The 26,314-nt window shown below is 42.6% G+C and overlaps 2 protein-coding genes across 5 annotated transcripts in view; both read left to right on the forward strand.

The window, feature by feature from the left end:
* TMEM245 (transmembrane protein 245) overlaps window positions 1–2,647 on the forward strand; it is an 89,659-nt gene extending 87,012 nt beyond the window's left edge. For all 4 annotated transcript variants that reach the window (XM_036260817.1, XM_036260819.1, XM_036260818.1 and 1 more), the window contains one exon: window positions 145–2,647. The gene's annotated coding sequence lies outside the window, so the exon portion shown is untranslated. The remainder of the gene's footprint in view (window positions 1–144) is intronic.
* Window positions 2,648–4,378: 1,731 nt separating this feature from the next.
* The window catches only part of CTNNAL1 (catenin alpha like 1), a 56,422-nt gene continuing 34,486 nt past the window's right edge, over window positions 4,379–26,314 (forward strand). The window contains exons 1-5 of the mRNA XM_036261740.1: window positions 4,379–4,802; window positions 5,302–5,354; window positions 19,487–19,676; window positions 20,365–20,552; window positions 25,029–25,148. Coding sequence (XP_036117633.1) covers window positions 4,379–4,802; window positions 5,302–5,354; window positions 19,487–19,676; window positions 20,365–20,552; window positions 25,029–25,148 — 975 coding nt within the window. The remainder of the gene's footprint in view (window positions 4,803–5,301; window positions 5,355–19,486; window positions 19,677–20,364; window positions 20,553–25,028; window positions 25,149–26,314) is intronic.

The raw sequence follows: 26,314 nt of genomic DNA on the forward strand, positions 1-26,314 counted from the left end.
GGGTGGCAGCCACTCGATGTGTCCCTTCACGTCGATGTTTCTCACTCTGTCTCCCTTCCTCTCTCTCCCTCCCACTCTATCTGTACAAAAAATGGAAAAATATCCTTGGGTGAGGATAAAAAAAAAAAGTAAAAAAAAAAAGAGGTCAAGTGGTATGAAAAGGTCGGAGTCTCAAGCTCAAGTCTCAGAGATGACCAACCCTCAGATTTTCAGTTAGGATTTGACCTAGAAATAGGGAGACAATGCATTGATGAAGTAGAAGTAGCTTCAGTAAAAACTGAGTATAGAAATCCTATCACAATATCTCACATTTTACAGCTTTATTCAAGATTCGTTTTAAGTTTACACTCACTGTTGAGCTGTAAGCTGAGTGGAGGAGATAAACGTGCTCTCTTTCTCAGAGAGAACAGCCGTGATAATCAACATAAACTCCAGATCATGTAAACCTTGCTCCAGTTCCAAAATTCTTGTCACACTCTCTGTTCCTGGAAGTGATCTCTGTCAGACTGCCTTAGATACCAGTCTTATTTATTTTTACATTTGCAAGGAATCCTAACATCCTCTTCCATTAGCAGTGGTTAGCTGGCAGAGTGTTCCCTTGACCTCTGAGACTGGTGTAGACCGACTGGGGACAGTACAGTAGGAGGATACCAGAGAACTGTTATGGAGATGCTGTATTTAAACAAAGTCAGCTCTTTGTTCCAGTTAAAAAATGCTGCACAAGGGCTTGCAAATAAGTTCCCTCGCTAACCTTGGTCTTAACATGAACCCATCCTGGCCCTTTAGGACTTCCTAGTACCGCTAGTTCTAACTTTCGTTGTAGTGAGTGCTTCAGAATATGTCACTGCTGGGCAAGAAATAACTCAGAAATTCAGGTCATAAGGGTTAGATTAGAGCAAAGTAATTTCAGGTGAGCTACCCAGAGCTTTCAACCTCAGGTTTATAGGAAAAACCCCTTCAGAACTTCCCATGCTCTGGTCCTGGCCCATGGCATCCTCTAAGGGTCTTCCAAGACAGTACACATTTCACAGTGGAAATAGCCTCTGACGGCAAACTTCCAAATGCTGGTTCCAGCTAAGAACAAGGACTTTTGTTTTTATTAACTTGTTTCCTTTACTTATTTTTTCCATCAAAATGTATTCATTTTATTAACTTACCAAGGACCTGCAAAAAATGTGCATACTACCTGAAACCACTGAGCAGTTCTTTTTGATAGACTTGATTTACAGTTCTCTTATTTTTAAACCGTCTCCTAGTGTCATAGACATTCTGTGCTAGATAAAACCTTATATATTACGTGGTTCTGTCCTTTTATAGAGAAGGAAACAAATCCGTAGGTCTAAGTGGCTTTTCTAATAGAGCCAGTTAGTGACGATTTCAGAGTAGGGTGCAGTTCTTCTCAGTCCGCTGTTCTGCTTCTCTGCCCTTTTCCTCAGAGCTGAATACCTTTTGGAAAAATGTGTTTCTTACAGCAGTAGTTAAAGGGATGTTATTAGATGGTATAAGAGGATAAAGTATATATGGGGGTTAGATGGTATAAGAGGATAAAGTATAGATAGGGGGAGGGGACTCCAGGGTCAGTTAAAATTGAGAAATGCTGGGTTGGTTTTCTTTCTGTACGACTTCTAAGAGTTTTTAATGTGCTATTAAATAGTGTGAATTTATAATAGGGGACAAAGACTGTGTATACTTAGACTTATTTGACCTTCAACTGCACCCCCAACCTCCTTTTCTCAGAGCATCTCAAAGTACTACTAGTCCTTTGGATAACACGGCTCTGCAGTACGTTTACAACTCTTGTAGAAGACATCCTTCATGGAAATTCTGAAAGGTAATCTGTTACCATGGTACCCTGTAATTGTAAGGAATCTCAAAGTTTACAGATATACTAGAAAGAAAACATATCTGCCCTTCAGAGCTATATGTAAAGTATAGTCTTTCCACCTATGGTGTGTAAAATCAGTATTTGTGTTTAGATTTGAAAGTTTTTCAAGGATCACTTAATGTGTAAATATAATGGGATATATTGACATTTTAATAATGCTTTTGTATAGCACTTTATAGTTTTCAGATTGCTCTCATAACAACCCTGTGAGATAGGCAGGTGTTAAGAATTACCAGATGAGGCACTGGAGGCTCAGAAAGGTTTTGGTGATTCCCCCCTCTCCGTAAGTTTATACCACAAAATAATGAAACCAGAATTCAGTTTCAGAATTTCTGACTCCCACGTTCAGTGTTATTCACACCTGATTTTTAAATTTTTCTTCTAGCTTTATAGTTTACCGTGAAAGGTGTGGAAGCAATTCTTAAACTATGTAGCATTATCTTGGCTTATTATCAAACACTGTTTCTTCTTTACTGTGGTGAATAAGAAAATGTAACTCCTTTTATAGCTGTCCCAAAGAAAACCTCCTTTTGCCCCTTGCGCTGCCATTTGTTGAGGTGACTGGAGTGTATTACAAATACCATTTGATTTTGAAACCAAGATTGGATATATAATTGTGATTGCTTATGTAATTTTGGAAAATGTGCCATCTCTGCACTCTCAGACAAAGCAGAGATGGAGGGAAAGTAAAAAAGAATATTCAAATACTGCAGGACACCATTATTCTCACAGATGCTGTTTCTTAGCTTTAACTTGCTTTGACAACCTACTGATGTAACTTCTTTGTAAATGTAAAATATTTATATTTTGAAATAAAATTACTAGTGTTGAATGAATCAGGTGGTACACAGTCTCATTTCTGTTGAGAAATTTGGTCTTTAGTGAAGTCAGACTTTCACAAATACATCCGTCTCTTAGGTCTTATATAGATTCCTTTGGCACCAGTGCTTACACGGATTTTTTATGAAATATGGACAACTTGCATAAAGGAAGATCTGTCTGGGGAGTGGACGCTGGGCACCTTGAAGAGGTGCAAGAGTCCAAGGTTGAGGTTGGAGCCCTCCACACACAGGATATAGTGGCCTTAAGATGAATAGATAAGGATATAGTGAGGTGGGTGGCTGGGCAGTAAGATATCAGAGGGGGGAAAAGTGGTCTGAAGGAACTGTACATTTTGAATGAACAAAATAAGCCTAAGTTATGATTGTAGTCAATACCAGAGATGCCGGTGTGGCACTGGCGGATGGAGCTGAACCCGCAGTGGAAGTACTGTGAAACATGTTTCCGTGATGCCTGGGAAGGAGCTTGCTGACCCCTCTAGTGGATGGTCTCCAGCTCATCAACCTGACACTATGGCGAAATGATCCTGGCCAAAGGGTGGATGGACTAGCCAGCCACACAATATTTTCTGCTCTGGTTTCTCATGGGCAGATGATACTAGTTCACCACATATTTCTTCATGCTTCTCAGTCTATTGCTTACAGACCCCTTCAGAGGGAGTGTGTTTCAGACAGCCTCCTTTTGGCTTTGCCCTGGAATGCAGGTAGGGGATGTTCAGCTCTCACACGGGGCCTCTGTGCTTCTTTGCCTTACCCTAAGTGAGTCAGCAGTAAACACTAACGAGCTTTTTAGTCAATGAACAGCTGTTAAGAAACGATTCTGTGCTAGCACTCGGGAAAAGTAATTTTGAAAAGTAGTTTGAAAAAGAATATTGAACAGTAGGTGAAGCTATTCCATATGCTCTACTTAATTTCCTTTCAAGAGTAATTCTGAACAGTAGCCTGAAAGATACCCAAGCCACTGCCTTCTCGCCTAGTACCTAGATACTCCTTAATTGCATAATCAACTGTTTCATCTTCAGTCCAGCCCCAAGTATTGTGAGAAAGATACAGTCGAAAAAGGAGCAGCGTTGGGGTGGAGGGGTGGGAGTGGGACCTCAGAAGCGCTGTTACTGGTGGAATTCCAGTCCCTACAGACTTGTCTCTGGTTCTGCTCTACTACTTAGTTTCAACCCCAGCGCAGCTTCTAGAAATTGTGACTGAAAGGGAGTTATGGCGAGTCATCTATCCTGAAGACGGGAAGCTTTGCTGGGGACGGTTGTCCTTGTGGTAGGAGGCCACGTGGCGGCGGGAGGCCCTCAGATGTCTTGTTCATTCCAGTGGGGCGAGACGTGCGTGGAATCCACGGAAGGGTGGTCTCAGCAGAGAGACAGGGCGGGGCCAGGAGGCGGGGCCGTGCCAGGGCGAGGCCCGGGTTAGGGGTGGGGCGGCAGGGCCGACCCTGGACAAATGCGCGTGGGAGCGAGGCAGAGGCGGGGCTGTTCCGGGGGCGGGGCTCGGCGGGGGCGGAGCAGGCCGGGGCGGGGCCGCCCGGGGGCGGGCCCGATCGGGGCGGGGCCTCGGGCGGCGCGGGTGCATTGCCGCCGCCGCGGGCGGGCTGGCTGGCAGGCGGCGGGCCCGCAGTGGCGCGGTGTCCCGGCTGCGCGACGGGCGGATGGCCATGGCCGCCTCTCCGGGCCCCGCGGGCATTGGCGGCGCCGGGGCAGTGCAAGGCTCCGGCCCGTCCGGCTTCGGCTTCGACTCAGGACTCGAGATCAAAACTCGCTCGGTGGAGCAGACGCTGCTGCCGCTGGTTTCTCAGGTGAAGTGGCTCCCCGCGCGGCCCCTCGTCTCCAGCCGCGGCCCGCGATGGCGGCAGCGCTCGCTCTGCGGGGTCGGGCCGGAGGCGGCCGCTGCCCCACATTCCGCACCCGCATTACGGCGTGGGTGTCGGACCGCCTGTCTGGGTGGGGGACGCGCTCGGCGGAGGCGGCGGGAGCCGGGACCCTCCGAGTTCGGTAGCGAGGCCGAGTGGGCTGAAGTGCAGGGGACGCTGCGGGGCGCGGAGCCCGGTGCGGACCTGAGTGCCCCGCTAGCAGGTGCGCCGCCCGGCCTGTCCCACAGGACCCGCCTCGTGGCTGCGGATAGGGCGATCCCGGCCCAGCGAGGCCCCCTCCCAGGGTGAGCGGCTGAGCCCAGCTCCCTGGAGGCAGAGAGGACCCCCGCGGGGGCCCCGCTGGCACTTAGGGGCCCTCCTAGTCCGCCCTTGAACCCACTGCCGGCTCACGTTTGCATCCCCAGCCCAAACCCGGACTGGTGGCCACTCTGGCTGGGGCATTCCTACCCGCCTCCAAGTCCAGCGTGCTCTCCCCGAGGCCTTTGTCCCTTTCCCCTGCCTGTGTGTGTCGGCTCGCCAGGCCCCCATTCACCCCGGGCCACCCTGCCTCTTCCCCTTAACCTGCCCCCTCACTCCAGTTGGCTTTTGTCCGGCCTCGGAAGAGTGAAGTGAAGGACTGTCTGATAGTTAATTTGGATACACATCTTTTTGCCAAATCCCATTTGGGATTTATGCTTTATTGGATTTGCTGGTCCTAACAGAAGTCTGGAATCAGCTAATTGACGCGCTTAGTTTTGGAGAAGTTTTTGTTACCGTGAGACGACTTATAGGCTGCCCGAGGGCTCGAATTCCTCACCTAGACCTGTTGTCCTGTGCCAAGCAAGGGTGTGTGTGTGTGTGTGTGTGTGTGTGGAATTCTGTGCCTTAGGCAGCGCGTTGGTGTGTGTGACTCACAACTAGATTGCAACCTCTTGATGACTCACTAGTATTGCCAAAATTTTAGAGGTAGAAGGAATATTAAAGATTATCTGACTCTAAAAAAAAAAATTATTTTTAAATGCTTTTTTACAGCATCCTTGACACCTGGTCTCCGGTCCCTTACTCAAAGGTGGAGCCCAGAGCTGGTCCGTAGAATTTTAAATGCTATCTCTTCTCCATCTCATCCCTGCAAATACAGGAGTCAGTTATGTCTCTAGATTCCTGTTAGGCTGATTAGATGAACAGCTCCATTTTGTTCACTTGTGCTTATTTTAGCCTGCTAACAGAACAGGGAATGAATACACCTGAGAAGCCCCCTCCCCCACCCCTTCTATGTGGGCGGGAAGCACTGACTAGTGGAAAGGAGTGTCTGCACTGTCCCCCTCCCCCAAAAGAACACCACCACCACCTCCACCAATACAACCACAGCCCCACATGAGAAATACTGGATTAGTTTTAAGAGACACAGAGATAAGAGAGTGGTGGAGTTCAAGTTGACAGTATATTATTCATTTAATTAGCATTGGCTACACCATCGGCCATGTTCTAAGCACTTTATAAATATTAACTCACTCTCATAACAATCCTATGAGGTAGATAGATATTTATTCTCATTATATGGATGAGGGAACTGAAACATAGTGAAGTTAAGTAACTTGTCATGGGACTGAACTACAAATGTCATACTGGGATTTGAACCAAGCTCCAGAGTCTATGCTCTTAGCTACACTATGTGCTGTGTCCTTTCTAGAAATTAGAAACGGTGATAAGGTCAGCGAGCAGTAGGTACAAAGAGTCTACAACATAAAAATAAGCGGAAAGGTTGTTGTAATCTGAAGAAATGGTAGCTTTTCATAGTATCACTGCTAAAAATGTATCAGTCCTACAGCTCTGCATTGTGTAATTCTGGGGTAAAAGAGGGTAGAGAGGGTAGGAGAGTGGAGGAGGAATGTATGAATCTCTGCTGAGAGTTAACTAGAGGTCATTGCCAAAGAGGGAAATGCTAGTTATTTTCCTTCCCTGTTAAAGATTCATTCAGGCCCATAGCTGAGGTTCTGCTTCCCACACGTTATATATCCACAACAGTACCTTTAGCACAATACCATAATTGATGATCCTAATGATTGACTGTACTCAACAATAAAAAATTAAATTATGCTTAAAAAAAACCCTTTATAAAACATGGCTGGAATAGTGTTAACAAAGCAGGAAAATGTAGAGTACAATTAAGAGTGATTTTTAAGTTTCAGTGAATGTTAGTAGATTAAAACTGCAGCTCTCTAGAAAACTCACATCCAGGAGTTTCCTTTTCTAAGGATGCTGCATTATTATCCAACTCATGTTTCATCATCTTATCCAAAAAAGTCTTTTAAGATTTTAAGAAAGCCTTTGTTGTGTGCTTACTAGTTGCTGTTCTTTGAGGCTCTTGTATTCTAGTTGGGAGACAGAATATGTAAAGAATGGCACATGCTACGTGTCAAATGAACATTATCAATAGTAAATGCTTTAAGAGCTTGAGAAGGCATGGATGGGTTAGAAACGATATCCAGAGAGGAGACAGAGTCTTGAGGTGAACAAACAGGACTAGCATTGTACAGTTTAGTGAGTTTTTACTCTGATACTATCTAACCTCTCTGACTCTCCAAGTAAAAAATTCTGGGTTACTGGCCTTATTCTAGGAATGCAAGGTTGAGTCAATATTAGACAACTGTATGCAATTTTCTGCATTCACTATTAGAAAAGATATATTTTCTTATCATTAGATGCAGAAAAGGCATTCAATTAAATTCAATTTCTAATCATGATAAAAAGCACTTAACAAGGTAGTAACGGAACCAAACTTTCTTTATTTGATAAAGTGTATTTGCAGAAAACCTACAGTTAACATCATAGCAACAAGTCAAAAATATACATATTTTTAATACGTTTTTTATTGATTTTTTTTTTTTTTTTAAGAGAGAGAATGAGAGAGGGAGAGAGAGCAGTAGAAACATCAATGAGAGAAAAACATCCATTGGCTGCCTCCTGCTCAATGGGGATCGAGCCCACAAGCTGGGCATGTGCCCTGACCTGGAATTGAACTGGTGACCTCTTGGTGCATGGGATGATGCTCAACCACTGAGCCACACCAGCCAAGCCAAAAAAAAAAAATATATATATATATAGTATATAAATATATAATATTTATATATTATAAGCTTAAAAGAACACTGCCATATATAATAATTAATAAAAAGTATTTTTTAATCCTCACCCAAGGATATGTTTTTATTGATTAGAGAGAGACATTCATCGGTTGCCTCCCATAAGCGCCCTGACCGGGGATCGAACTCACAACCTAGGTGTGTGCCCTGAGTGGGAATAGAACCTGTAACCTTTTGGTATACAGGATGGTGCTCCAACCAACTCAGCCACATTGGCCACAGAGCTCAGCAGGATTTTTAAAGATATAATTTGATCAAAGTAATTCTAAAATTTATATGAAAGAGTAAAAAGCTAAGAATAACCAGAAGAGAAGCAAGGTGGGTGGACTTAGCTCTACCAGATTTCAAAACGTATTATAAATCTATAGCAAATTGAGACAGTGTGGGTATAAGAACAGAGATGGACAAATAGACTAGTGAAACAGAATAGAGAACCTGGAAACCGATCCACACGTATATGGAAACTTGATAAATCACAGAATTGGCATTGCTGGTCGGTGGGAAAAGGAAGAAATTTTTTAAAAAAATGGGTCTGGGACAAATGGTTATCCAAATAGAAACACATGAAACTGGATTCATAACCCTAAGAGAAACTCCTGGGTGTGTTAGAGACATGGATTGGAATTTTTGTTGTTGTTTTGTTTTTCACTTCTAATGGCCCCAAACTAGAAATGACCCAAATGTCTGTTAACAGTAGGATGTTTAAATAAATTGTGCTATGTTCATACAATGAGATACTATACAGCAGTGAAATGAATGAACCATGGCTATAATTATCAATATGGATAAATCTCAAAAGCGTAGTGCTGAAAGAAAAAAAATTTAAAGTTCAAAGCCTTTGTATGTCAGTAAAATTTCATGATTAAAAAAAAAATTTCTTTTTTGTTTAAGATGAATGACAGTAAAATTTAAGGCAAAATTTTAAAATATACCTCTTCAGAAAAAAATAAAAATAAAAGTCCAAAGTCTAGCAAAACAAAACTATATCATTTAGGGATATAACATATATGCAGTAGTTATAATAAGGGAGCAAAGAGCACAAAGTCGGGACAGTGACTTTGTTCTGGGGAGAGGGAGGGGGGATGTAGAAAGGGACCCATGGGGCACATGGGTTGCAGAGGTACTGGCAGTGTTCTCTTAAGCTCGGTGGTGGTTGCCTATGTCTTCCCTTCAGTTCTTTAGGCTATACTTGTATATGTTATATACACTCACTTGTTATATATTTTCTAACTCAGACAATTTTTTAAGAAGCTCTGGGCTAAGTCCCAAACATATTTTCTGCAGAACAACTCCCCACCTTCTTTAATAATTACTTTATTCTTCCTGTCAGAACTCCCACTCCCAGTCTTAAAATGTTTTTACGCAAGGAGGGGAAGAGGGGAGACCTGCCACACAGCTCCACCCTAGTGTGGAATGTTATTCTACCACCCACTAGTCTTTTCCTGTCTGTGAGAGATTTACTTGATTCACCATTGTGCAGACCCTTTACATTTCTGAGTGGCTCACCCTGTCTTCCCATTTCTCTCTGCAGTGTCCTGGCAGCTTTTCAGGGTCCCTGTCCAACTAAGGTGGAGAGAAACAGGCTCCATAGGGGTCCTTCTTTGTGATTTGTGTATGTGAATATACGAGTGTTTGTAATTGCAAAGATCAAACACACAAAATTCAAACACTACAATGGAGTGTAAAGTAAGTGAAAATGCTCTTTTTTCTGCCTCTTAGAGCATCTCCCGTGATTTGGTGTGTTGTCTTTCATATTGTTACTATAACTGATTTTTATTTATCTTATTTATTTAGTTTTCAATCCTCACCCGAGGATATTTTTCAATTTATCTTTAGACAGAGTAGGTGGGAGGGAGAGAGGGAGTAAGAGAGGGAGAGAAACATGAAGTGTCTCATCGACTGGTTGCCTCCCGCCAGACCCCCACCAGGGCTGGGGATGAACCAAAACAGAGGTAAGTGCCCTTGGCTGGGTCTCATTGGGTCCATGGGCCAATGCTCTAGCCACTGAACCAAACCTGCCAGGGCGATTTTTATTTATTTTGTTTTGTTGTTGTTAATACTCTCGAGGATATATATATTTTTTTCCATTGATATTTTTAGATAGAGTGGAAGGGAGGGAGAAAGAGGGAGAGAAAAACATCGGCGTGAGAGAGACACATTGATTGGCTGCCTCCTGCACGACCCTGACCAGGGTCAGGGATCAAACCTGTAACCCAGGTACCTGCCCTTGATCAGGAATCCGACACTTTAACCACTGAACCAAGCTGGCCAAGGGCCGATTAACTCATTTTTATGTCTAATAATTTTAAGTATTTACTGATTAGTGTCAATAGAAGAATGTTTAAACTTAAGGAAAGTCTTGCGCTGGCCGGTTGGCTCAGCAGTTAGAGCATTGGTCTGCAGACCAAAGTCCCAGGTTCTGTTCCCACTAAGGGCACATACCTCGGTTACAGTTTGTCCCTGACCCCGGTTGGGGCTGTGTGGGTGGCAACAAGTCGATGTGTCTCTCTCACATCGACATTTCTCTCTCTCTCTCTTCCCCCCTCTCTCCCTCCTGCTCTATCTGAAGATAAATGCAAAAATGTCCTCGGGTGAAAAAAAAAGAGAAAAGTCTTATAACCCAGCCCGTGTGGCTCAGTGGCTGAGCATCAACCCGTGCACCAAAAGGTCACTGGTTCGATTCCCAGTTGGGGCATATGCCCAGGTTGTGGGCTTGATCCCCAGTGGGGGGCATGCAAAAGGTGGCCAATCAATGTTCTCTATCATCGATGTTTCTGTCTCTCCCTCTCTGAAATCAATAAAGAAAAAAAAATTAAAAGTCTTACCGGAGTTTGAGTGTAACTGACAATTGCTCAGAAGCAACTGGATTGAGGAAGTGCTCCAGAGATGGCAATTTTGCAGCTTATTTTATACATTGGAATCAAATGAAGAAACACAAAGAAGGGGGGAGATCACATGAAACCCATGAGTGGTAGATTAATGAGGTTGGAGAAAGCAAAGCAGAAATCCCTGAGATTAGATAAAAAGCCAAACAGACACATACTTCTTTTACATTGGTGGGTACAGGGCAGTTAACGTTTATAGCACAGATGGAAGGTACGTGGGCAACAAGATAGAACGTGGTCTGTGCCTGTTGTGCCTTCGAGAGGTCTGGAAAAGATTACTCCCCAGGTAAGTTATCTTAGATGCACAATAGACAATAGACGATCTCTGAGGTAAAGATTGACCTTTGTCAGGATGCTACACATGACTACCCACCATGACCCTTTTAATAAGGAATGTTTACATTCAGACCACCCTGTGTGGTCACTTTCGGTCTCTGGGTTTGTAAGACTTCCCCTGAGCTTGTCAGGTTTTAGTATGTGACCCCTTTTTCGTCCCGTGAATTAAGCCCAGATAAATGCAAAAATTCTCTGGTCTGGGCTGGCTTCCTTATTCTTAAGTTCCCAGGGAATGGAGGCTTTGTTTTTAAATCTGGGCTACTGACATTTTTTTTCCTCCTGGTTTTCACTTATTTTCTTGCCTCCCCACAAAAGAAGTAAGCAAGCTGAGAAATCCATTTCAATCAAGAGATTGCTGTCAGTTATTCTAGAAAATAAGAATAACATCACAAACGTGAGCAAAGAACAGAGATTCTAGAAGTGTAAACAGTATAATATCTAACGATTATGTCATGTTTAGTATATGCCAGACACTATTCTAAGTACTTTATTGACATTTACTAATTGATTTCCTGCAAAGACCTAATGAGATGGGTATTCCTAGTATTCCTGTTTTCACAGGTGAGAACACTGAGTCACAGAAAGGTTAGATGACTTGCCACATGGCAGAGCCAGAATTCAGACCCAGGGAAAGTGACACCAGAGAGCATGCTCTTAAGTGCAAGGCTAGACTTTGTTAGAGATTGGTGCCTCTTCACCTGCTTTGTTAGCAGGTATCGAATAAGCCCTAGTTCTTGCTCTTTTATTCCATAGCTGAGTTCTTCAGTAGGTCAGATTCTTTCTCTTCCCCCTGGATGCCTTCTCTGCCCTCGTTTCTGGTTCATCCAGCCATTCTCTAGATTCGTGTCGGGGCAACTCCAGGCTGTGACTCCCGATAGAATCGGTCTCTTATTTTGCCGAATAGTGGCTAAAATATTTCTTGACACGTATAATTTACAAGGCACTTTCACTGGCTATCTTTCCCTTGATTCTTAATATAATCCTTGGAGGAAAGAGAAAGTGTAGTAATTAAGAGTGTAGGCAGGGTGGGGTGTGGCGGGGGGAATCAGGAAGAGGGTGTCAATGGGGGGGAAAGGAGAAACATCTGTAACAAAAATAAATTAAGAAAAAAAAGTGTAGGCAATTTACTGGCTTTGTGACCTTGGGCAAATTCCTATCCTCTTCAAATTTTAGGTTCTTTGTCTATAAAAGGAGGGTGATAATAGGATATATCTCATAGAGATATAACCATTAAATGAATTAGCAGATGTTAAACACATAAAATAGTGCCTGCTACTGTTGTGCTTAATGTTTGTTAAATGTTACCTATTCTTATTTTTTGCATGATGAGGAAATTGAAGTTTGATCTGAATTTTGTAAAACTGTGTTTAAATATGTATATGTATAAAACAAGACTGAAAGAACTGTGCCAAAATGCTCACGGAGTAGTGGGATTGTGGGTGATTCTTATTTCTTGAGGTTTTTCTGATTTTCCCTTTTTAATTTTTTTAAACATGGATAATATTTGAACCTCCCCTTTAAAAAGTTTGGACATAGTTTTAGGATATAAGTAGACCTTTTATTAAGCAATTTTATAAATCGACTTGGCTCCTCTAACTGCGCATTTAAAACTCATACGTACCTATACCTGTATTTGGACCGAATATTTTCTGGGCTGCTGGGAGTAAGAGGAAGACAGCCAGCCACACCTAATTAAGGGAGGATGCTTGTAGTGAAAGCAAAGCTTGTGTTTTCAGAACTGAACAATAGTTGGTGTTTTAGCCTAATTGCAGGATCTTTTTGTTATGATTAAAACTTTAAAGCTTATGTAAATAAAGGATTTACCAAACACGACTTAAACTCCTTTTCACTCCAGAGTCTGTTCCATGGTGATCAAGCCCTCTGTTCCTCGGGTGGTATGAAGAGGTCCTTAGTCCATCAGATGTAGAGAAAAACTGAGCTGGTGCTATATGATCATGTTTGTTTCCCTGCTTCTCAGCAGCATGACCCATAGTCATCCTCAAAACTCACCCATGACAACCCTTCTTTAACATAATATCCTCGTAGCTTCAGGAAATATTTTATTTTGAAGACAATGTTCTGCAACTTTCCAAAAAAAAAAAAAAAATCAGGAAGATTGAAAACCTCCACTAAAGGAAAGAGTACTGGGTGAGCTCTGATGTCAGACAGGCCGGAGTTCACATTCTAAACTAAGCCAATACTTAATTTCACTCAGCCTCCGTTTTCTTATCTTTAATGATACTTAAGGATTAAATAAGAGAGCTAATTATAATATACCTTGAGTACTTACCATAAACTGGATACTTTGTTTAACACAATATGTGGATCATTCCATTTAATCCTCTTATTTTTTTTTTTAATGTTTTTATTTTTATTTTTATTTTTTTCCTTTTTAGATCCTCTCCCGAGAATTTTGGCATTTTTTGTACAACAGAGTGGAGGGGAGAGAATGAAGAGAGAGAGATGGAAACATCGAGGTGAAAGGGACATCGAGTGGCTGCACCCGCACGAACCCACGCGCGCCGGGACAAACTGCAACCGAGTACGTGCCTTAGCGGGAAACCGACCCGGTCTCTCCAGACCGCAGGCCGACGCTCTAACCGCTGAGCCAAATCAGCCAGGGCCCATTTAATCCTCTTAAAGGAGGCAGAGAAGGCGTATGCGAAGTGGTTAAGAGTTTAGGCTCTGCAGCCGGAATGTCTGCAGTCAGAATATTCCCCTGATGTCCAACTTCTTTACTCTCCATGATGTCCAATGCCAAATACCTGCTTCACTGAGATTTTGTGAAGCATTATAGGGTAGTATTTTTTTTCTTTTGTGTTTGTGTGTGTATTTTTATTGTTATTTGGGCAGTATTTAACACTACGGCCTTTGCCAGCATTACCTTGATATCAAAACCGGATAGGGACATGATAAGGAAAGAAAACTATAGGCCAATATCCCTGATGAATATAGGCAAACAATTATAAACAAAATACTAGCAAACCAAATTCAGTAGCACATTAAAAGGAGCGTACACCATGGCCAAGTGGGATTCACCTCTGCAATGCAAAGTTGGTTCAACATATGCAGAGCAATAAATGTGACAAATCACATTACTAGAATGAAAGAAAAATGATCATCACAATAGATGCAGAAAGCATTTGACAAAATTTAACACTTTTTTATGATGAAAACTCTCAACAAATTGGGTATAACAGGACTGTACATCAACATAATAAAGACCATGTATAATAAGCCTATAGCTAACATCATCTTTAAAATATACATAAGAAACACATACAACTTAATAGCAAAACAAAACAAAAACCCCAAACAATCTAATTTAAAAATAGAGGAATTGAATACACGTTTTAAAAAAGAGAAGACATGAAAAATGGCCAACAGGTACATGAAAAGATGCTCAAAATCACTAATCATCTGGGAAATAAAAATTAAAACCACAATGAGCCCTGGCTGGTTTGGTTCAGCCGTTAGAGCTTTGGCCCACTGTCCAGAGAGACCCAGGTTCGGTTCCTGCTAAGGGCATGTACCTCGGTTGCAGTTTGTCCCCAGCCCCAGTTGGGGTTGTGCAGGAGGCAGCCACTTGATGTGTCCCTTTCACGTCGATGTTTCTCTTCCTCTCTCTCCCTCCCATTCTATCTGAACAAAAATGGAAGAGTGTCCTTGGGTGAGAATAAAAAAAACCCAACACAATGAGGTATCACCTTGTACCTGTTAGAATAGGCTGTTATTGAAATGATGAGGTAAGTGTTGGTGAGGATGTGGAGAAAAGGGAACCCTTGTGCAGGGCGGGGATTGCAAATTGGTGCAGACACTATGCAAAACAGTATGGAGGTTCTTCAAAAAATCAAAAATAGAGCTACCATATGACCTAGGAATCCCACTTCTGAGTATATATCCAAAGAAAATGAAATCAGGATTTTGAAGAGATATCTGTGCTCCCATGTTCATTGCAGCATTATTTACAATAGCCAAGCTGTGGAAACAAGCTAAGTGTCCCTCTGTGGATGAATAGATAAAGAAGGTGTGGTATAAATATACAGTGGAATATTATTCAGCCTTGAGAAAGAAGAAAATCCTGCCATTTTAGGACAGCATGGATGGACCTTGAGGGCAGTATGCTAAAGTGAAATGTCAGACTGAATAGGCAAATACCGTATGATCTCATTTATATTAGAAACCCAAAAAGTAAAACTCATAGAAACATTATGTGGAATGGTGCTTACCAAGGGCTGGGTGATGGGGGAAATGGAGAGATGTTGGTCAAAGTGTATAAATTTTGAGTTATAAGATGATAAGTTTTGGGGATCTAATGTATAGCATGGTGACTATAGTTAATAATACTGTATTATATATTTGAAAGTCACTAAAAGAGTATATCTTTTTTATGGTTATTATCTCCACTTTTATTTATTTTTATCTTTATTGTTGAAAGTATTACAGATGTTCACCCATTGACCCCCCCCTTCCCCTTCCTGCCTTCCCCACACTATTGTCTATGTCCATGGTTATGCCTATGTGCATATAAGTTCTTTGGTGTATCTCTTCCTAATCCCCTCATCCCCCTTCCTTCTGAGGTTTGTTATTCTGTTTCCTACTTCCATGTCTCTGGATTTGTTTTGTGAGAGATTAGATCTTAATGTTCTCACCATCACACATACATACACACACACACACACACACAATTATGTGAGGTGATGGAGGTATTAATTAACCCTATTTGGTAATCATTTGCAATATATTATGGAAACATTTGCAATATATACATATATCGTCACATTGTCCATAGACTTACACAATGTTATATGTTAATTATATCTCAGTAAAGCTGGAAAAAAAGTGGCCTCAGTCAAATTATCTGACTGAATCTTGGCTTTACCACTCAATGGCTGTATGACCTTAAGCAGGCATCTTTTTTTTCTAATACTCACCCAAGGATACTTTTTCAGATAGAGTGGGAGGGATGGAGAGAGAGGGAGAGAAACATTGATGTGAGAGAGACACATTGATTGGTTGCCTCCTGCATGATCCCAACTGTGGCAGGGGTTGAACCCACAACTGAGGTACGTGCCTTGACCAGGAATCAAACCCGCAACTCTTCCGTTAGTGGACCGATACTCTGATCACTGAGCCAAACAGGCCAGGGCTTAGATAGGCATTTTTTAATGTCAGTTCCCTTATCTGTAAAAAGGGGATAGAGCAGTGCCTAGGTCCTAAGATTATGTGAGGATTAAGTTAGGTTATTTATGCAAAACGCTTTTTTTTTTTTTTATCCTCACCCGAGGATATTTTTCCATTTTTTGTACAGATAGAGTGGGAGGGAGAGAGAGGAAGGGAGAGAGAGAGAGAAACATCGACGTGAAGGGACACATTGAGTGGCTGCCATCCGCACGATCATCCAGGGCGGGGGACAAACTGCAACCGAAGTACGTGCCCTTAGCGGGAACCGAACCCGGGTCTCTCCGGACCATAGGCCGACGCTCTAACCGCTGAGCCAAACTGGCCAGGGCTGCAAAACACTTTTTGGGCACATATAGAGATGATAAAGGTATGTCAGTGTACCACGTTTCTCATGCCACGAGTTTAAAGGTCTTCTTGACAACACCAGTCTAACCCATTAGGCAAGTCATAGGTATTCAAGACATTCCTAGTCAGTCCAGTTTCTTCCAGCGTGACGATTGCCACCTTGTTTCAAGCCAATGTCATCTTCTACCTGCACTATTGCACCAGCTTTCTGACTGGTTCCCCTGTTCCTACTTTGCCAGCAATCTCTTCTTTCCCCGGAAGAGAGTGTTCTTTTTAAAAACTTACATTTGGGATTGTATTAAGTTATGTACTGCTGCAAAATAAATTACCCCAGAATTAATGGTTCAAAACAACAAACATATATTATCTTGGTTTCTGTGTCAGGAATTGGGGAGAGGCCCACCTGGGTGGTTCTAGACCACTCATATGCCTGTTGGCCAGAGGCCTCAGGCCCCGGCCGTGTCAGCCTCTGCAGCAGGCTGGTCAGTTGTCTTCATGGCCAGGCAGCTGCTTCCCCTCGGGGATGGGCTCGGACAGGGAGCCAGGTGGAAACTGCAGGGCCGTCATGACCTCAGGAGTAGCGGGCACTTCTGCTTCACTCTGAGTGCACTCACACTCAAGGAGGCCGGCAGGAGGCGCCACCTCTTCAAAGGCGAACTATCGAAGAATTTGTGGAACCCCTAGAGAGCCTCTCACTTTCTTGTTTCTGTCACACTTGCAATAAAATGCAGACTCGCCTCCAGTCTGCAGCACCTGCTGGTCCGTGCCTACCTGTTGGATAACAGTTTCACACTTGCCCTCTGGCCCACCATGCTTTAACCTCTTCTGGTCTTACCTCATTCCTTAGGGGTCCCCCACCCCCTTTGTAAAACAATGATTTCTTCTCTCTAGAAAGCTTTTTCCCTGATGCTTGCCAGCCTGGCTATTTGATATCATTTACATTTCAGCTTAAATATCATTTTCTCATGAGGGAAGATCAACTAATCTCAGCTACACATTTTCTATCACATTATTCTATTTTAGGATTTTGTATAGCATTTATATTAAAAAATTTTTTGTTTACCTATTTATGTGGTTATTGTGTCTCCCCCGACATAGAATGTAAGCTCCATGAAAGCATGAGCCTTTCTTGTTCATTGCTGTTTCATCATTGCTTAGAATTTTATTTCGCTTATGATAGGAATGCAACAAATATATTTTGTATGATTGAATTACTGTTATTCCACTAGACTGTTTACCAAATGGAGGCAGGATTGTAATGGACTTGTTTACTGATGCATCCCCAGGATCAGGCATCTAGGAAATGTTTAAAATTTGAAAAGCAATATTATAGAGGAAGACATATAGAGAGTAAATGCACTGCCCTAGGTCATTTAGCTAGTAATGACAGCCCAGGCTCACACCAGGCCTTCCTGATTCTCAGCTATCAATACCGTAACATCTAAAGTGCTTGGCACATAATTATTGCTCAGACAGTGATTCCTTTCCTCTTCTCTATCTGGTCTTTGTTAATATATTTATATAAATCATTTCAAAGTTATGCTCAGTGGACATGGACTATTTGGGATCTATATTTTTTTATGTAACATTCTTTACATATTTTTATATGTCAGCAAAGTTCATGTGCTAATTTTGTAAGACATTTTGAAGATTTATCTGTTTCAACCAGCTTAACCTGTCACCTTTCGTATTTTATTTCAGGGCCCGGAACCAAGTGTTCAGACTCTCGGTATTTCATTTACTTTAAGTCTACAATAAAACTCAGAGAAGCATAAAGATGGGTTATAATGGTCATTCTCAGTATCTATTGAATTCAGTAAACATGTATGGCACACATACCATTTTGTACCAGCCATGAACTTGTGCGAGGCAGTGGAGTAGAATGCAAGGTGAAAGTGCTGTCTAGCCCTGGCCAGGTAGCTCAGTTGGTTAGAGAATTGTCCTGATACAATAAAAGTTGCAGGTTCGATCTAGGGTCAGGACACATGCAGAAGTCAACCAATGAATGCATGGATGGGTGGAGCAACAAATCGATGTCTGTCTGTCTGTCTCTCTGTCTTACTCTGTCCCTCTCCCTCTCTCTCTCTTTTTCCCTATCGCCCCCCTTTCTTTCTCTCTAAAAATCAGTAAATAAAATTTTATTTATTATCATTATTTTTTAGAACTGGAGGGGGAGAGGGAGGAAGAGAGAGAGAGAGAAACATTGATGTGAGAGAGACACATTGACTGGCTGCCACCCACACAACCCCAATTGGGGCCAGGGACAGACTGCAACCGAGGTGCGTGCCCTTGACGGGAACCAAACTCGGGACTCTCTGGTCTGTGGGCCAATGCTCTAACTGCTGAGCAAAATTGGCCAGGGCAATAAATAAAATTTTTAAAAGCTGCTGTCTCTTTCTCATGGCAGCTCACATCATAGCAGAAGAAGCTAGATCTGAAGTGCTTTGATTTTCTGTGGATTCTTTGAATGCAATGATCTCGCTTTCTTTTTCTCCTGTCTCAAAGGTTTATTGAACTATCTGGAGGGCTTCTGGAACTGTATGCCCCAGATATCTGCCCTCTTGCACACTTGGAATTGTTATCAATGGAAACCTTATCCTGAAGAGAGATGCAGGAAGCTTTGCTGGTTGCCTCTGGGTTGAAACATTAAACTATCCTTTTGGTCTGTGGCTAGTCAAGTGTGCTAGGCTTAATGTACCTGGCCTTTGTGATGTAGTTTGAAAAAGAAGTTATTAAAAGATAAACTTTAAACAAGTTGCTTTTTAAGAAAAAAAAAATTGTTTTTATTGATTTTTTTTAGAGAGAAGAAGGGAGAGAGACATAGAAACATCCATGTGAGAGAGAAACATTGACTGGCTGCCTCCTGCACGCCCCCTACTGGGGATCAAGACTGAAACCCAGGCATGTGCCCTGACTGGGAATCGAACCAGGACCTCTCAGTCCATGGACCAACGCTCAATCCACTGAACCACATGGGTCCAGCTAAACAAGTTGCTTTTATCTTTTGTTTCTAGATTACCACACTTATTAATCATAAAGATAATACCAAAAAGTCTGATAAAACTCTGCAAGCAATTCAGCGTGTAGGACAAGCCGTCAACTTGGCAGTTGGAAGATTTGTTAAAGTAGGGGAAGCAATAGCCAATGAAAACTGGGATTTGAAAGAAGAAATAAATATTGCCTGCATTGAAGCTAAACAAGCAGGTATGTGGATTTGGCAATGAAGCCTGTTTATTCCAATAGTATTGCTTTGGATCTTATGACAAATTATTTCTCATTTTGAGTCAAGATGTGTACTGTGATTGAGCCCTATTATTACAGATGCCTGGGATGTTAGAGGCTGGGATTAGTTTTTAGGACTATTGAACTTCTCTTGGCTCAGGTCCTAAATCTGAAACATTGAACTCTTTCACCGGGCAGGGTAGAGACTACCACCATCAGCCACTGAAATGTGAGAGAGAGAGGGGTGTGAGGCCTGGAGCCCGCCTTTGAGGAGCTATTAGCATACTTGTCACCACGTAAGAAATGAGAATAAAAATTAGCATGTGCCTGGACTCTACAGAGACAAACCATAGTGACCACGTTTCATGAGGTCCCGCCTTTTTCTATAGCTGGTGGCTCAGAGACCTGAGAGAATCTGTGGTGTTTGGTGTGTTCAGCTCTGTGGAAGTATTATTTATCCATGTATTCTTTTGTTAATCCTCACCGCGGATAATTTTTCCACTGATTTTTAGAGAGTGGAAGTGGGAGGGCGGGGAGAAACATCGATGTTAGAGAAACCCCAGAGCTGACTTTCTGCCCGTCCCTGCACATTACCTATAAGATCAGAGAGAAGTCTGAATTTAAACTTTGTCTAATCACCACTGACATTCTCCCTTGCCTTTCTTGCCAGGAGAAACGATTGCAGCACTTACAGATGTGAGCAGCTCGAATCACTCAGAACCTGGGGGCCAGATCACAATTTTCACAGACAAAACAGGAGTTATAAAAGCTGCAAGGTTACTTCTTTCTTCCGTGACCAAAGTGTTGTTGCTGGCAGACCGAGTGGTCATTAAGCAGATAATAACATCGAGGAATAAGGTACTTGCCTTTCTGCTCTTTCTATACTGGGTCTTTCAGGATTGTTAAAAAAGCTTTGTGTTTTGGACTTCCAGTCAAGATGGCGGGTAGGTAAACGGGTATCACTCCTCCCACAACCACATCAAAGTTACAACTAGCCCTGGCCAGTTTGGCTCAGCGGTTAGAGCGTCGGCCTGCGGTCCGGAGAGACCCGGGTTCGGTTCCCGCTAAGGGCATGTACCTCGGTTGCGGTTTGTCCCCGGCCCTGGTTGGTCGTGCGGGTGGCAGCCACTCGATGTGTCCCTTCACGTCGATGTTTCTCTCTCTCTCTCCCTTCCTCTCTCTCCCTCCCATGCTATCTGTACAAAAAATGGAAAAATATCCTCGGGTGAGGATAAAAAAAAAAAAAGAAAAAAAAAAAAAAAAAAGTTACAACTAAACTACAGAACAATCATCATTCAAAACTGCCTGAAATCCAGCTGAATGGAAGTCCTACAACTACAGAATTAAAGCAGCATCAAGACTGGTAGGAGGGGCGGCGCCGCGAGGGGTGGAGGCGGAGGCGCGGGCTGGTCCCACACCCACGTGTGGCGGATAAAAATCAGAAGGACACCTCGGCTGGGAAGGTCCTCCCTGACGACTGAGGGGTCCCCGTCCCACACCAGGTGCCCCGCTCAGGGTTCCAGTGCCAGGAAGAGAATCCCCATAACTTCTGGCTGGAAAAACCAGCGGAAACTGAGGCTCAGGGAAGCTGATGCGGCTGGAGCCCCAGGCAGCTCCTTAAAGGGCCCGCGCACGCTCTCCCTCTAAGCTCGGAGGGGAGGCAGCTCGAGGGGCGCCAGAGACATACAGGGAAGAACTGAGCTGTTTGGCACTGGAGCGAGGGCTGGAGAGGGGGCTTTCTCCGGGACAAACGTGCTGTCAGAGGCCTTTGTTCCTTTGGTGAGCTCTTCCCTGGGGCAGCAGACAGCCGCCATATCTGGGACTCCAGTAACCTGGCTCACACTGGTGGCCCCGCCCTGGTGACTGCCTGAGGCCCCGCCCCGCCCCACCCAACTTCCAGGCCCACCCAAGCTGTTGCCACTTGCTTAACCATAGGATTGGCCTGTCTTGGATCCTGCTTCAGGTTTTCCTAAATTCTTTCAAACAAGCAGCATCTGGTCTCAGCTAGCCCCATACCTCGTGTTAAGTAATACATAGAAACAAACACAGGGAGGCAGCCAAAATGAGGAGACAAAGAAACAGGTCCCAAATGAAAGAACAGAACAAAACCCCAAGAAAAGAACTAAGCGAAATGGAGAAAAACCACCTAACAGATGCTGAGTTCAAAATACTGCTTATAAGGATGCTCAATGAACTTAGTGAGAACCTCAGTGAACTTAGTGAGGGCCTCAAGAGCATAAAAAAGGACCAGTCAGAAATGATGGATGCACAGTCAGAAATGAAGGAGGCATTAACTGAAATAAAGAATAATTTACACAGATTTAATAGTAGAGTATGTAAATCCAAGAAGCAAACCATCGATTTGGAATATAAGGAAGCAAAAAATGCCCAATCAGAACAGCAAAAAGAAAAAAGAATTCCAAAAAATGAGGATAGTGTAAGGAGCCTCTGGGACAACTTCAAGCGTGCCAACATTCGCATCTTGGGGGTGCCAGAAGGAGAAGAGCGAGAACAAGAAATCGAAAACCTGTTTGAAATAATAATGGCAGAAAACTTTCCTAACATGGTGAAGGAAACAGACATACAAGTCCAGGAAGCACAGAGAGTCCCAAACAAGATGAACCCTAAGAGGCCCACACCAAGACACATCATCATCAAAATGCAAAAGTTTCAAGACAAAGAGAAAATCTTCAAAGCAGCAAGAGAAAAGCAGTTAGTTATCTACAAGGGAGTTCCCATAAGGCTGTCAGCTGATTTCTCAAAAGAAACTTTGCAGGCCAGAAGGGAGTGGCAAGAAACATTTAGAGTGATGAAAAGCAAGAACTTACAATCAAGATTACTCTATCCTGCAAAGCTGTCATTTAGAATTGATGGCCATATAAAGAGTTTCCCAGACAAGAAAAAGTTAAAGGAGTTCATCACCACCAAACCGTCATTATATGAAATGTTGAAGGGTCTTTTTGAAGAAAAAGAAAATATATGAACAAACAAAATGTCAATGATTACATATCTATCGACAATGGAATCTACAAACAAAATGAACAGGCAGAACAGAAACATTCTCATAGATACAGAGAACATTTTGTTGGTTGCCAGTTGGGAGGGGGGGTTGGGGGAATGGGTGAAAAAGGTAAAGGGATTAAGAAGCACAAATTCATTGCTAGACTGACAAACCTCAAAGGGAAAGGGGTTGGGGGGTGGGAAGAAATAAACCAAAGAACTTATATGTATAACCAATGGACACAGACAATAGGGTGGGAAAAGGCGGGAGGGGGCTGGAGTGGGAAGGAGGGGGTCAATGGGGGAAAAATGAGGAACATCTGTAATACATTCAACAATAAAGATTTAAAAATATAAAAAAAAAAGTTTTGTGGTTTTTTTTAAAGGTTAATTTAAGGTGGTTTGGTAATGCTTGTCTATTTCAGTTGTTTTTAACTCTAATGATCTATAGCTTAAAAGTGATGTTCTGTACCGGTACTTCCTATATGATGTGTGTACTGGCTAAACTTTTTCTTTGTACACTATTTTGTACATATTGAGGCTTATTGGTGAAAACCTTGCCCTGGCTGATTTGTTCAGTGGTTAAAGCATCAGCCTGCGATCAAAGAGTCTTGGGTTCAATTTGGGTCAAGGGAATATACTTCTGTTTTAGTTTGGTTCTGGCCCTGATCAGGGTCATGCAGGAGGCAGCCAATTGATGTGTCTCTGTCACATTGATGTTTCTCTCTATCTCTCTCCCTCCTACTCTGTCTGAAAATAAATGAAAAAATATTCTCAGGTGAGGATTTAAAAAACAAAGCAAAACAAAAACCTTTTGGAAATTTGGAAAGAAAAGCTGCACACCATGACAACGTATGTAGTAGGAACCTAGTTGAGCCTCTCGGGTGTGGCTCAGTAGTGAGAGCATCAGCCCACACACTGGAGTCTTGGGATCAATTCCCAGTCAAGGGCATGTACATGGGTTGCAGGTTCAATCCTGGTCAGGGCACATGTGGGAGGCAACCAATCGAAGTTTCTCTCTGCCATTGATATTTCTCTCTACCCTCCCCACCCTCCTCCCTTCCACTCTCTCTAAAAATCAATGGAAATAATATCCTTGGGTGAGGATTAACACAAAAAAAGAAAGTCAGGGAGTAACAATTTATAAGTTTAAGAAAACATTCAGTCACCTGAAACCACAGTTATCCACACAGACTTTCTCTGTGCAAAGTCTCTAAATATTATTGAATAATTATAAAATGTAGGGAATAGATTTAAACTCTTCCAGTGTCTCAGATAATGGTGTTTCTTGTCACTGGGAAGACAAGGGATATACAGTCACTTCTTGCCGTGGATAATTCTCTAGGCCAAGAGGAGGGCGTCAGTAGTGTTGAAAGGAAAAAGCTACCTGATGGGTGTGGCATGAATCAGAGGTGTAAGTTTAAAGAGAAAAAGAAATTGGAGAGGTGACTGGATCCGGCAGTGCTAGAGGAATAAAATTAACCTTCCCCTCTTTGGCCTTATCTGTGCTAGTTGCCTGGACTTCCTGAGTGGCCAGGGCAGATTAACACGCCAAACATCCATCACATCCTCATTAAAAATAAGTAAACACAGGATATCTGTGTTTTCTTTACCTATCTTGGTCCGGGGAAAACTAATCCAGTAGTGTTATTTTAGAGAAAAGTATTTGAAACTATGTTTCACATCTATTTACTTTTATTTCTAATGTTAGGCATACTCATGGCATTTTCTGTCGCCTCTGCTACAAGTTCATGTCTCTCTTCACCCCTGGCTGCCCAAAGCTTCTTGGCCATTAGTTTATTTAACACAGGCAGTTCCTGACTGATCCACACTGTTTTCCTCCTCCTGAAGTTTCCAAGCCTCCCTGCCCACTCCTCCCTCCACACATACCTTCCTTCCACGTCCCGAGAAGGTGGGCTTTCACAGTTCTGGTCGACTAGACCCTAAAGCTTCTATGAACCATCTCTTATCCTCACCCGCTTCCTGTCCTCCAGAGATTGGATTACTGTAGCCCTACCCATCCTCACCTTCTCCAGAATTTGCTACATACATGCTTTCTTCTTTTGGATATTTTCTATAGTCATTTCTTTTACTCTTTTTCCTTTTAATTTTCAAGTAAGCCAAAGTCTCCCCATCCTGAAAACGAGTCATCCGCTCGATGATTTTCACCTTTGAATCTGCCGCTGCCTCTCTGAGCCCCACTTTCTGTCTTCTCCTCTGACTCCTTCACTTTTTCCTGGAATTTAAGTTTCTCTTTTCCTCTCTCTCCTCAGCCTTGACCTCTCAGTCTCTTCTGCATCTACACCCGATAATAAAATATTCTCTATTTTGCAGGTTCTTGCAACTATGGAAAGACTGGAGAAAGTGCATAGCTTTCAGGAGTTTGTCCAAATATTCAGTCAATTTGGAAATGAGATGGTGGAGTTTGCACATCTAACTGGAGATAGACAAAATGTATGTATTTACCACACTTTAAAGTCATCCAGTACATGCATGTTTTTTTGTGTACATATAAACTTATTTGTTCCTGTCTCACACACTAGGAAAGGTCAGACTTGCCTTTAAGGCTGAACTCTAGTATTTCTGTTTTTGTGAAACTTTCCATTTGACTCTTCAACCAGGGCCCAGGCCAATAAATAAATTATATATACTCACAGTATTTTGTTATATATTTGTTATTGTTTTTTTCTGTAATTATTCTACATTAGATTAATAGTAATAACCCAAGCCATTATTTATTTGCGTTGGCTATGTGTTAGGTACTTAATGTCCGTGATCTCATTTAATTCTCAGAACATCCCTATAAAGTAGATATTGTTATTGGTGTTTTACACATGAGGAAGCTGGACCTGAGAGGATAATAAGCTTTCACAAGGTCACTATTCTGGGAGATTGAGCTGAGTTGTGTCTGATTCTAAAGCCTGTAGTTTTCAAACTAGTCTCTGATATTAGTTCTTTATAGGTCTGTTCCCCAATTCAGACTGTAAGTTCTGAAGTTTAGGAAGGTGGAAGACCATATTATAGCCAGGACTGACTTTTCCTTCTTGGGGTACTTGTGCATGAGTCTATCTTGTCAGCAGGTTAAATATATGATAATCGACCTTTTCTTGAGGTGCTTTGGTGGTCTGGGGCGTGGATTTCCGGTTGTAGCTGGAGTTAAAAGATGGGCATTGGCCTGGAAAGGTTGGCACAAACCAGATTGTGATGCTTCACCTGGTGCTTCTTGGACCATCTGGATTTATGGGGCCTCTGTTTGTCCTGTGGACCAGCCGTCTAAGAGATTGAGATGCCATCTTTTCCCATCCCGGGCCATCACCAGCTACATGTGACATCATATGTGGCTTACACGTGTTGTGTGTGGCATACGCGCTTCATGCGTTGTCAGCCAGACACACAGGTCATTTTGCAAAAAGTGCTGTTCAGTATGTTAAAGACAAAGTAGAAATTTTAGAAGTCACCTCAACTTTTATTTTCGATAGATACTCGTGATGGATGATACTGGCACTTGGGGTGTGACCTTGTGACATGAATTAGCTTTTGGTTCATGGGCAGTTTCTTCTCTATTAAAGAAAGCTATATTGGGATGCCAGTGAATGAGATTGATATTAGAGGGATAACTT

Source organism: Molossus molossus, unplaced genomic scaffold (assembly GCF_014108415.1).
Source record: "Molossus molossus isolate mMolMol1 unplaced genomic scaffold, mMolMol1.p scaffold_m16_p_14, whole genome shotgun sequence".
In the NCBI taxonomy this organism is placed as follows: Eukaryota; Metazoa; Chordata; class Mammalia; order Chiroptera; family Molossidae; genus Molossus; species Molossus molossus.